The sequence below is a fragment of the Diabrotica undecimpunctata genome, chromosome 10 (genome assembly GCF_040954645.1).
Source record: "Diabrotica undecimpunctata isolate CICGRU chromosome 10, icDiaUnde3, whole genome shotgun sequence".
NCBI lineage: Eukaryota > Metazoa > Arthropoda > Insecta > Coleoptera > Chrysomelidae > Diabrotica > Diabrotica undecimpunctata.
Window position 1 is genome coordinate 22418727 of NC_092812.1, and position 12566 is coordinate 22431292.

Below are 12566 nucleotides of genomic sequence, written 5' to 3' on the forward strand. Positions count from 1 at the left end.
AATGTGATTGTTATTTGAATTTTTTAATAAAATAAAAACTTTTTGGATGTGTTTTGTTTTTTTAATTGTTTTTAGTTGTTGTTGTTAGATTTTATTTTTTTTTGTGGCTCTCATATATGAGCGACGTGGCCTACTTAAAAAAAATGGGTAATCTTTAGTTTGGTGGTCACGTCTCTCAAATATGATCGACAAATATTTTTTCTCTTTTGTTGCAGGTTTGAGAATTTGAAATAGAAACGAACTGCATTTCCTACAAATCTAAATGGTAGACGGAAACAAGAAAATGGCCCTCAGTCCGGGGCACTCCTTAAATGGAGAGAGGGTGAGAAGAATCCCCCCGTCAACTACTATTGAGGTCCAAGGCAGTGGACAAAGAATCCAAATATATGACAGGATAGTACGCATTGCCACCTGGAACGTACGCAGCTTATTCATGTCTGGGAAACTTGCAAATACTAAAGCCGAGATGAGAAGAATAAAAATAGACATCTTGGGATGACTGAAGTAAGATGAGCTGGTTCAGGAAAACAAAACACAAAAGATGGATACATCTATTGGTCAGGAGGAACCAACCGAGAACATCAATATCTTCTTCTTCTTCTTTTTATATAGACGTGACTCTGTTTGTTTTTCAATGTGCCTCCAGTAAGTTGTCGTTCCATCGTTTTCGTGGTCTTCCTACTGATCGTCTTCCTATTGAGGAACCGTCTCTTGCCGTCTTAACTACTCTATTTGTTGTCATTCGGATTATATGATCGTTCCATTCTACTCTTCTATTTCTTACCCAGATCTTGATGTTCTCCACCTTGCATCTATGTTGTATATCTGTACTTCTAGCTCTGTCCCATAGTGTCTTACCATCAATTTTTGTGTTTTCATCTCTGCTGTTTCTAACATTCTTTTTGTCCTCTCTGTATCAGGTCTTGTTTCTGCCGCGTATGTCATTATTGGTCTGATGACTGTTTTGTAAATTCTGCCTTTCGTTTCTTTCCCGATATTTTTATTTCTTCATATCGTTTCATTTAGGCAGCCTGCGGCTCTGTTTGCTCTATTCACTTGATCTTCCAGTTCGGTTTCGAGCTTTCCGGAGCTAGATAATGTGATGCCTAGATATTTAAACTCCTTCACTCCTTAAAGTGTTTGTCCTTGTGTATTGTAGTGTGATGTTTAATTTTATGTTTATAACATTTTATTCTTGTTGGATAGGCCGCAATTGACGAAATGCCCCTGAAGATGCTCTAGGGAGCGAAAGTACTTGGGCAAGATTAAATTAATAAAACTGTGCTCGATATCTGCCTTTTATTTGATCAAAGTTTATTACTTGATTGCCTATTCGAGCGTTAAAATTCCCCAATATTATCATCTTTCCTCTGACTTGCTCTATTACTTGTTTTAATTCGTCGTAAAAAGCTTCCCTTGTTTTTTGAGGCTTGTTATTTTTTGGGCCTTATACTCCGATGATGTTTAGGTCTTCCTTCTCCATTCTTGTCTTTGCTGTTACAATCCTTTCTGATATGTATTGACACTCTTTGATGTGATTTAGGTACCTTTGGTGTATTAGTAAGGCTACACTTTCTTTGGCTCTGTTTTCTTTTGCTACTCCACTGTAGATTAGTATGTATTCACCTAATTTTGATTGACCTTTCCCTTTCTTTTTTGTTTCCTGTAGAACACAAATGTCATAAATCATTTATCCAAAACGTAAAGGAAGAATGTTTTCAATTATTCTTTTTTTTTTAATTTTTCAGTTCTAATTTTTGTTTGTATTACCATTATTTTTAGATATTATTATAATTTGTTACAGTACCCCAAATTGTCAACCCTCAATTGTATTTCAATGGGTTTCAATTTGTTATATACAGTTGAGGAAAAAAAATCGCCCCCACAGAACATATAAGTAAATGATAATTTCTTGTTATCTTGTAATTCATATGATATTTTTCTTGTATTATTAGACTCTAATATATCATATGAATTACAAAATAACAAGAAATTATCATTTACTTATATTTTCTGTAGGAGCGATTTTTTTTTCATCAACTGTATATTATATAATATAATACTATTATTAATGTTATGTATATTGTATATTGAATAAATGATGTTTAAATTAAATTTTTAGTTATTGTTTTCTTTTCAAAATTATCATGGGGGCTATAATATGAAAGATGCCGAAAACAAGCTCTTCGCCATGGGGTAATATCAACTTACACAAAAATATTTTGAAGTAATGATTAAAAAAGTTCCCCGACAGCTGGCTTATTGCTAGAAATAGATGAAACTACTGATATATCATGTAATTCACAATTATCAATTGTTGTCCGATACATGTTACGTGGTAATACTTATGAGAGGTTTTTAGGTTTTACAGACGTAAGTAAAAGCCATAAGGTAGACTATATTTTTGGTATTTTAAAGGACAGATTAAAATTTTTTGATATGAAAATTAAATTGGTAGGGCAAACTTATGACGGCTCTACTGTGATGTCTGGTGAATTGAATGGTCTCCAGGCAAAAGTTAAAACTAAGTATTACACCACAAGCTTTATTTAATCACTGTCATGCGCATATAATGAATTTAGTTTTGCAGGATACGTGTAAAAAAATTAAACATTGTCGTCTTTTTTTTTGACTTTTTGACAGTTTAAGCGGATTTGCTTCCTTTTTCTCAAGCTCGCTTAAACAAATGAATGTTTCCAAAAAAAATGCCAATGGCTTGTTTAAATGAATTTTAAATCTCGGGTAGTTTTCACTGTAGCAGATTTTCGTAAACAGCTTTTGGAAGTTTTTGATATTATTATTGAAGGCGACGATTTTGAAAGTTATGATATCTCGGACCGTGAAGCAATCGGTTTGAAAAGTTTATTAAATTATTACTCTTTTAATATTCTTTTAAATATTTTTAAGAAAGTGTTTACCCAAATCGATTTGATATTCAATGTTGTTCAAAATCAGTCAACTCAGTGGCGGATCCAGAAACTTTTGTCGAGGAGGGTCATGGGTGTTGAGGGTGATTTTGATATAGGATTTAGATTTTTGTACCTTTCAGTGGCTGATCCCCAGAAATTTTTGTCGGGGGGTTCATGGGTCTTGATTTTGCTATGATTTGTGCCTCATGTAAGAGAACCATTTTTTAAATAATATTATTATTATATTATTAAGCGATATATTAACCTAACGAGAAGTTATTAAAACCCAAATACTCTACGGGTGCAAAGAAGGGTACAACATTAAGGGGTCTTAAATATAAACCAAAAAAAAATAATTTAAGCCCACATGCTCTATGACAGTAAAACCAAGTGTACAAGACTATTAAACCAAAGGAAAGTTATTAAAATATAAATACTGAAAAACCAAGGACTGTCAATTTAAACTAGGTATTTTAAAGACAATTAATTTAAACCCACCTATCCTATGGCTACAAAACAAACCAAGGATAAATAAGTATAAACATTAATGAATATTTTAATAATAAGTGTTTCAACAACGAACCTGTCATGTTTAAAATTTCACTCCTTTATGATATTAATAAATATAAAATAATTTATATTGCCACGATACACCTAATGATAGGCCTATAATTTGCTGTACTGCCAGTTGCTTGATATTAGTGGTGTGGGACAATATGAATATTGTTAAATTTACACACGAAGAGTTTTGAAAAACCAATAATAAAAACCACTGGATTGTCTTGACAAAAACTAATGGAGATAGAATAAAATTAAGAATAACAATTTCATGAATGTGTTTATAATAATTAAGTGTTGTGAATGTAAAGTAATTTTTTAGTTTTAAATATAGAAATAGGTTTTATATTGAACAAAGATGACAGACTGTGATAAATTTTATCAACATTATATAACATCATTGATGATACAACCTCATTAAGTTTGTAAGTAGTGAATTTTTTAATTAATTATACCAACGTTAACAATCTATTCATCACAGTTGTAGCTCCCTGATGAAGGACATAACCAATGTCCGAAAGCTTGGATTAAAAATTTACAATAGTACACGTTTCATTTTTTATTGCTGCAAACCCAATATTTAACGTTTACTTTCTTATATTGTCAGCAAATACTACACTCTTTTGATTTATATATATATATATATATATATATATATATATATATATATATATATATATATATACATATATACAAATATACATATATACATATATACATATATATATTTTTACATATATTTATATATTTATACATGTATATATATATATATATATATATATATATATATATATATATATATATATATATATATATACATATAATAATAATAATGATTTGTCAAAGTTTAGCCTCATAGATAGCCTTCAAAAGATACTGAATTACAAAGTAGTTATTTACTGATATATTCTGTAAATTACTTGTTTCTTCGATAAGAGTGCATTAAAAAAGATAATGTTTCTGTAGACTTATCTTCATTGGATTTTAATTATATCTAAGATAATTATTTTAAGAGTGTGAGTGAATAAACTAGTGTATGCCGATTTTCTAAATTAGAGTCATGTATTTAAAATTAGCAATTTTTTGTTGGTTGCTATACTCCTTTACAAAGAAAGGGGTAAGTTAAGTTTTTATTTATAAGTTTACTAATGAAAATTATATGGACTCGTATCTCAGTTTTTTTAACAGGTACATTGTGCAAAAATATTAGCTCAACTGTAAATTAAAATTTACTATTAACGTTTAGAATTTGAAATCGCAAGTTGTCAAAATGCAATTTAAATTTTGGTTTTTTAAGTTTAATTTAAGGTTTAGTTTAATTTAGTTTCCCAATACGCTTTCTGTATACATGTAGTGAGATGATCCACAGTACTGCCTAGATAACTTTCTGTCTTTAGACATAAGTTTATATTTAAGTTATTAGTAATGGTTTCTTTAAATAAAGTCCAATTAGTTTTGGATAAATAAAGCGTAGGAGGTCTAGGTAAATAAATTATTTCAGAAGAAAGGGTGAGAATTACTGGCGAGTGATCGGATGTTAAGTCGAAGCATGATTTAGTTGTTAGGTGATTATCTGGTATACCTTTGGTTATACAGAAATCAAGGAGACCTTGAAGTTTTCTTCTGTCTGTTGGCCAATATGTAGGTTCACCTGTAGAATATTTTTTGGGTTTATTAATATTAATTGCCTTAAGTAGTTATCTACCACGTAGGTTCATCAATCTAGATCCTCAAAAAGGACGTTTGGCAGTGTAATCAGCACCGGCTAGGGCTAGATGATTCCAATGATTACGTAAGGAGGAAAAAATTTGGCAATATTACAGTTGGGAGAATTAATCGATGATACTAAACGGCCGGCGCATACATAGTTGGGGTTTATGGATTTTCGGCAAACAGTAAGATCTAGGAGAGATGCCATTATAATTATTGTTAAGGTTTCTGATTTGGCTACTTTATCTGTAATGAGATTAGATCTTTTTAAGTTGACAATGCATTTATTTATGTTTATTATAATGTATTTTCTATATTTTTTTTAATTTTTGAAAAGTTATGCCAGAGGACTCTTTAAGAAAATTTTGGTTTTCCATTTTATTAAATTTAATATAAGTATCATATCAGTGAGTTTTTTTAATATTTAAAATAAAATATTTTTTAAACAAAACTTTTTTACATTAAAAAATATTTTTTCTCACTAATTTAAACAAGATACAAGAATTATGTAACAATAAAACACTGAAAACTTTGTTTTCAAAACTTCAACAAAATTTATTATAATATCTTATCACTACAGCTGTTTAAACAGAGTTCCTTTCTCAAGTGATCTATTTTTTGTATGTAAGTGTAAACACATACCAAAAATAGACTACTTGAGAAAGACACTACAGCCGAAACAGCTGTAGTTAGAAGATATTATAATAAATTTTGTGGAAGTTTTGAAAACAAAACAATTTGTGTTTTGTTTTATACAAACTTAACCTTACAACATAATACCTTCTAAGAATTTTGTAACATTTTTTTGTAACATGGTTATATTTTTTAATGTATTTTTTAACTAATAAGTTTTTAACAACGAAAACCATTGTAATTGACATTGTTTTTACATTTATATGTTATTTTAAAATCAGTTGAACTGAAGAAATGCAGAAATACTGCACGAAACGTTGTCTATTAAAAGAATGAAATAGTATTTTCACTTTTTTTTCTCTTTGACTGATACCCTCAATTGCAGTGAGATTTTTATCTCATTCACTTTGTATATTTAAATTTAAACAGTCATAGTCCTTGCTATATATATACAAACAACACAGTTTATTAGGGCTGCAGTCAGTAGGTTTGGCCGGGATGTTATAGAAACACTCTTTTGACTTTTGGTCGAGCTTTCGGAATTCTTTTATTCCTTCTTCACGACACTGTAATTAGAAGAAAGTGTAAATATTTACAACATATCTCAAATTGTCATTACAACTTACTAATCGTTGAGATTATTTGTGTAAAGCTACGACACTCAACATTAAAAACACACATATAAAATATAACATGTAAAATAATGGACAAAATACATTTTAAAATTTAGTTGGAAAGTTACAATTTTGTTCGTGACATCTTTTAATGGTGTGTTTAGACTGATCCATAGAGAACAGAAAAAAAAAAACAAAAATAGTGTGTTTGTTCTCAGTGTTAATATCAATTCCTCTGTACAGGTAATGATTTTGAAAACAATTGACGACATTGGAATGGATGCGCGCGAACAGCTACCTGCTTTATAGCTAACCAAATCATCAAGCCTTCAAATAAGCCAAGTTATCAAATAATAACACATCGAGAAGTGTTTTTTACGGTAAACAGAAACTTTTTATTGAAAAAACAATTCGTGAAAAGGATTCTAACGGTTCAGGAAAAAGTGCAAATTGTTGTCTGGCATGTGAATGGATTATCAGACAACATGATTAGACAACAATTTGTAAATATGTTTCCAAATAGGCCGGATCCAGCACGATCAACAATTCAGTCTATTATACGTAATTTTTTTACTTATGGATCCGTGTTCGATCCAAGAGGAGTTCGTAGACGAAGGGAGGTAAATCCAGATTTGGAACTAAGGGACACTTTGATTTGTGTAAGTATTGAGCAAAATCCTACCCAATCAACACCTCGTCGAGAGAACAATGTGGAATTCCAAGATTTAGAGTAGGTGAAATTTTGTAAAGACATCGATACCGTCCCTATAAACTTCATAAATCCAACGAACAATTCCCTGGGGATCAATATAGACGTTTAGAATTTTGTCAAACTGCAATGGAAATGTCACATCAAGATGAACATTTTTTAGAGAACGTTTTGTTCACCGATGAATGTACGTTTTCATTGCATGGTCGTCACAATTCAATCAATGCTAGGTATTGATCTCGAGGAAATCCTCGTCAGATTTATGTCGCTCGTACCCAGCGTCTTCGAAAAGTAAATGTTTGGGAAGAGATAAGGGAATCATGTCATTGGTCCATTTTTTATAGACGGTATGTTGACTGGGCGGAAATACTTGGAACTTCTGCAAAATGAAATTGTCTCAGCCCTTTGTAATTTACCAATACCTTTCGATTCCATATGATTTCAAGACGATGGTTGTCCTGCACTTAATTCTCGCATCGTCAGTGAATATCTCAGTGCGACTTTTCCTAATCGATTGATTAGTGGCCACGGATATTTTTTTATTTTTGTAGAATTTTTACTTATTTAAACATTCTTTAAAAGTTTTTATTTTATTTTCGAAAGTACGACGATACTATTTTGTCAATAAGATTTTTTGTTTTAACTTTAATTTTTGTTTTGTTTTAGTGGGTTTTGAACTCTAATCGTCTGCGATGTCTGTATCGCAATGTCGAATTCTTACCACTAATCCACGAAGGATTTATAATTATTCCGTGACAAGAGTGTATGAAACTCCTCAAATCATAGTAGAAATTATTCTTGGTTAATAATTTAAAACTTTAGATTAAATAATCACTACAAATTTTTGCTTTATTGTGGTCAATCAGTTTTTACTTTATGCGAAATTAAAAAATGGAAATACGTCACACATTCGACGTTACTCATAATAATTATGACTGAGGTGATTTAGCTCGAATCTAACGTCTAAAGGTGTGAGACTATCGTTAGTGGTAATGTAATGTAATATAAATTATAGGTTTTTCCGATTATTTCTCACCTCAACGGATTTCATCTCTTTTTATTTCACAAGGTAACTGTGTTTTCTATCTCTTACGTTAAAAAGCCGGGTGGTAAGACACTCATCACTGTATATATATATATATATACAGATTGAACGAATTTAAAACGGAACATACGAAATCAATGTATTTCGGCTCAACTCCGCTCTAGGTGGTTGGCCAACAAAAGGTTGTCAAATAATTATATTATAAAAATCCAATACTTCAGCGGGCTGCTGGATTCTGAATTCTTTCAAGAACAAGTCAAAACTCCACCCAAATAGGTTGCCTAGAATCACTGAAAAAACTAGACTACACAAGCAGTTATTATGCTGTCAAACCACTTATCGCTTCCTTATAGTCCAAGAGATAGAGCCGAAATTTTGAACTGATCAGTAATATGACATTTCTTTATTGGAATATATTCATTGTAACTAGGTTAAGACTTTGCCTTACAGGCGGACGCCCCTCGTGGTACAGGGGGTGGCTATACAGGGATGAAGTTGTCATTTTTTTCGGAAAAATTAACGATCGATAATATGGCTGAAAATTTGCCCAGAGGTATATTTAAGAAAAAAATGTGATTTGTAAAGTAAATATGACTTTGGTTTAAAAAAAAAAACATTATCATAATATCATTTTAAAACTACAAAATATTCTATAAAAGATTCAGACGATGACGTAGAGTTTTATCAAATGTTTTAGAAAAGATTTTCTAAATTTTTTTTTTCTTATCGGAAAAATCGTTTGAAAATTTTTGGAAAAAAATCATGGTATAACTGACAGAAAATCGAAAGGATTCTACAAATTAGATTTTACCTCAAAAAATTACGAAAATTTTCATTTACGGAAATTTTTTTGGAAAATTTTGAGGAAAACTCTACTTGACGCTTTTCAGAATAGTAACAGAAGTGAGCATACAAATTTTCAAATCAATCGGTATAAAAATATCATAATAAAATCAGTTTGAAAATTGTTACCGAGACCTAAAATGCGCAGGCAAGTGGTACATTTGATCCCGTTTTATGGCTCTCTGTACCAACCCAGCTGTCCGCTCTTTTCGATTTGGAGTTTTTAGGGGCTAAATAATGAGCCATGAAAATGGCGGACATATTACTTATCGTTAATTTTTCCCCAAAGAATTGCAAATTCACCCCTCTGCGCCACCCCTGATGTATCCACTCTCGCGTCTACCCTTTGGGATTTCGTCTAGTTATACCAAGATCTTACTCTGGGCAAATTTTCAGCCATATTATCGATCGTTAATTTTTCCGAAAAAAATGACAACTTCATCCCTGTATAGCCACCCCCTGTACCACGAGGGGCGTCCGCCTGTAAGGCAAAGTCTTAACCCAGTTACAATGAATATATTCCAATAGAGAAATGTCTTATTACTGATCAGTTCAAAATTTCGGCTTTATCTCTCCGACTATTAGGCAAGCTTCTCTTTCCTTTAAAGGAGACAGATAGTTGAACGATATTTTATACAATGTCTATCACCGGGTATGGATTTATTTTTGTCCAAGTTTTATATTGGTTCACTATTTCAAATGCAGTTCAAACAGACATATATTAAATTCGTTCAATCTGTATATATATATATATATATATATATATATATATATATATATATATATATATATATATATAATTTTATTATTTATTTCTAGGTAAACTCATTGCCTGGAGCTGAAGCTGAGTTTGAGGAAGATGAGTTAATAGTTGAGTTGGAAAATCTAGGCAAAATCCGTGGACATATTCTTCAAAGTGCCGAAGGAAAAGATTTCTACGCTTTTCAAGATATTCCCTATGCAGAACCTCCTATAGGAAAAAACAGATTTAAGGTAAAAATTAATGTTATTTAATAATAAAAAATAAGTTTTGAATAAATAGTGTAGTGGAGGTATACGCACCTGAAGATGAAGCATATAAGCAAATAAAGATAAATTTTATTAAAAATTGAATAAGGGAATAAAAAGAAATTAATGAAAAATAATGATTTGGGCAATTCATGAAAGAATCAGGGATTCTAGGACTACAATTCAGCTCTACCAATATAAATCCTACTCCAACCTCCCCGAAGGCATATCTGGTAGCCGCTGGGTACATGGCGTACAATCGCTGTGCGTGATGTAGCTGATTAGAGAGGATGGAAGGCGAGTTTCTGGCTTTTTAAAACTGGAACAGATAAGTTGAGGGAATAAATCCTAACAGAAAATTCTGGCCCTCCTGGAAGGAGGTTAATTCGTAGGACTTGCTCCGCTACACCTGTAAAACTAAAGCTTATCTCAAAATTTCCTAGTAACTAGCCTTGAATACAGGAAGTTTCATCACAAAAACGACATAGCAAACGAAAACAGACTGTGATTACGAATACATGGAGAAGAATGTGATATCATACAAGATTGGAGAAACAAAATTGACGAAGTGATTCCTGAGAAAAAAAGACAAAATCCTATTTAACTGTTATAAAAAAAGATCCAAGGTACTGCAGAAATTGATGGATACATTCATCTTTATACTGGATTAAACACAGATAAACGAGCGCAGTCAGGAATATTGATATTACTAGGAAAAGAGTTTAGAAAGAAGCTTAAAAGTTGAGAGCAGGTAAATAATAAAATAATTAAAACTTTATTCACATGGAAAGGAAAATACATTGAAATATCTGGAGTGTATGCTACAACTGACAATATGCAAAATGATAATTGCAACAAGTATTTGTTCTTTGTTAATTTCCTGACCTTCTAACCCTGTATAGATTGATAAATTTTCTTTTATTCTGATTATTACCGATAATTAGTGTGGTAATATCATAAGTAATTAGAAATAGACAAGGCGAAAAGCTCGGATTTGTTCGGAAAAATATTCCCATGAGATTTTTTACATAATTACTTTCATGAGATACCCAAAAGTAAAAAATTTTTTTAAACAAATTATAAAAATAAATTTTTTTGGCTGGGATAATTTTTTTTAATGTTTTTTGGATTATTGTGAACAAAAAAGAACTTTTGTAAGTTTTCTCTAAAGTGGATCGATTTCAAGTTAAAAATAATTTAAAACTTAAAAAACACAAAATGACGATTTTCAAGGCTCAAAAACACGGGTAAAAAATATTATTTTTGAAATCATCAAATGCCTAAATTTAAGATCAAACCCTCTTCTATCAGTTCAAGATGAAAATTCTGGGCTTATTTTATTTTAAATCGTTGTTTTTTAATTTTTAATGAAGCGCATATACTGGGACGGGCGCTCATTTGTATAATGAGAATTCAAACCAGCAAAAATTTATGCCATAGACCTTGTTTCTCTCTCCTATACACTCCGCAGCCCGAGCGCCCGTCCTTTCATACGCGCTTCATTAGCAATTAAAAAACAATGTTTTAAAATAAAATATGTAAGCCCAAAATACAAAGTTTGAACTTGAATTTAGATCCTTGGTGAATTCAAAAATAATATTTCTTACTTGTGTTTTTGAACCTTGAAAATCGTAATTTTGGACTTTTTTCAGTTTTAAATTATATATATCGACACTGTTGCCACTTGCAAACTGCTTCAGAATGCTACTGACCAATTGCTTGAATGGACTTTAGTGGATATAACCTTTTTGTTAAGACGGCAAAAATGATTAAGTTTCCTCGCAGGACATCCAGTAAAGAGTATACGGATTTTAGGACTCACATTCGACAGTAAACTTACTTGGAAATGCCATTTAAAAGATCTCAAAACTAAGTGCATCACAAATCTTAACACATTAAAAACGCTGTCCAATCATCATTGGGGTGCAGACGAAGACTCGTTACTTCAGATTTAAAGATGTCTTATTCGTTCTAAAATAGCCTACTACAGTTTCATTTATGTCTCAGCTAGCCTGTCAGATTTAAAACTTCTTAATTCTGTACACAACACTGCACTTCGAATCTGCCTTGGAGCCCTGAGGTTGAGCCCCGCAGAGAGTCTATATAGAGAAGCTAATAAACTTTTCCCAGCGGAATTATATAAAGAAGGTGGCCACGATATCATAATAGCCCTACAGCAGCTTATAAAAGAAATATGGATACAGAAGTCCCTTCCCAATGATTGGAATATTGGAATACTTTGCACCATACACAAAAAGGGTGATATCTTTGAATGCTCTAACTATCGAGGAATTACGCTCCTAAATGCAGCGTATAAAATATTCTCCAATATACTATGCCATCGTATGGCACCATATGCAGAGCGAATAATAGGACAATACCAGGCTGGTTTCAGAGGTGGTAAATTAACAATTCATCAGATTTCAACCCTAAGACAAATTCTAGAGAAAACACTAGAATACGGTGTAGACACGCACCACATATTTATAGACTACAAGGCAGCCTACGACTCTGTAAATAGAAGAGAATTGTTTAGA

At 31.5% G+C, this 12566-nt stretch overlaps 1 protein-coding gene across 1 annotated transcript in view; it reads left to right on the forward strand.

Moving 5' to 3' along the window:
* Positions 1-4430: 4430 nt before the first annotated feature.
* LOC140452125 (para-nitrobenzyl esterase-like) overlaps positions 4431-12566 on the forward strand; it is a 43836-nt gene continuing 35700 nt past the window's right edge. The window contains exons 1-2 of the mRNA XM_072546204.1: positions 4431-4584; positions 9841-10014. Coding sequence (XP_072402305.1) covers positions 4528-4584; positions 9841-10014 — 231 coding nt within the window. The 5' untranslated portion in view covers positions 4431-4527. The remainder of the gene's footprint in view (positions 4585-9840; positions 10015-12566) is intronic.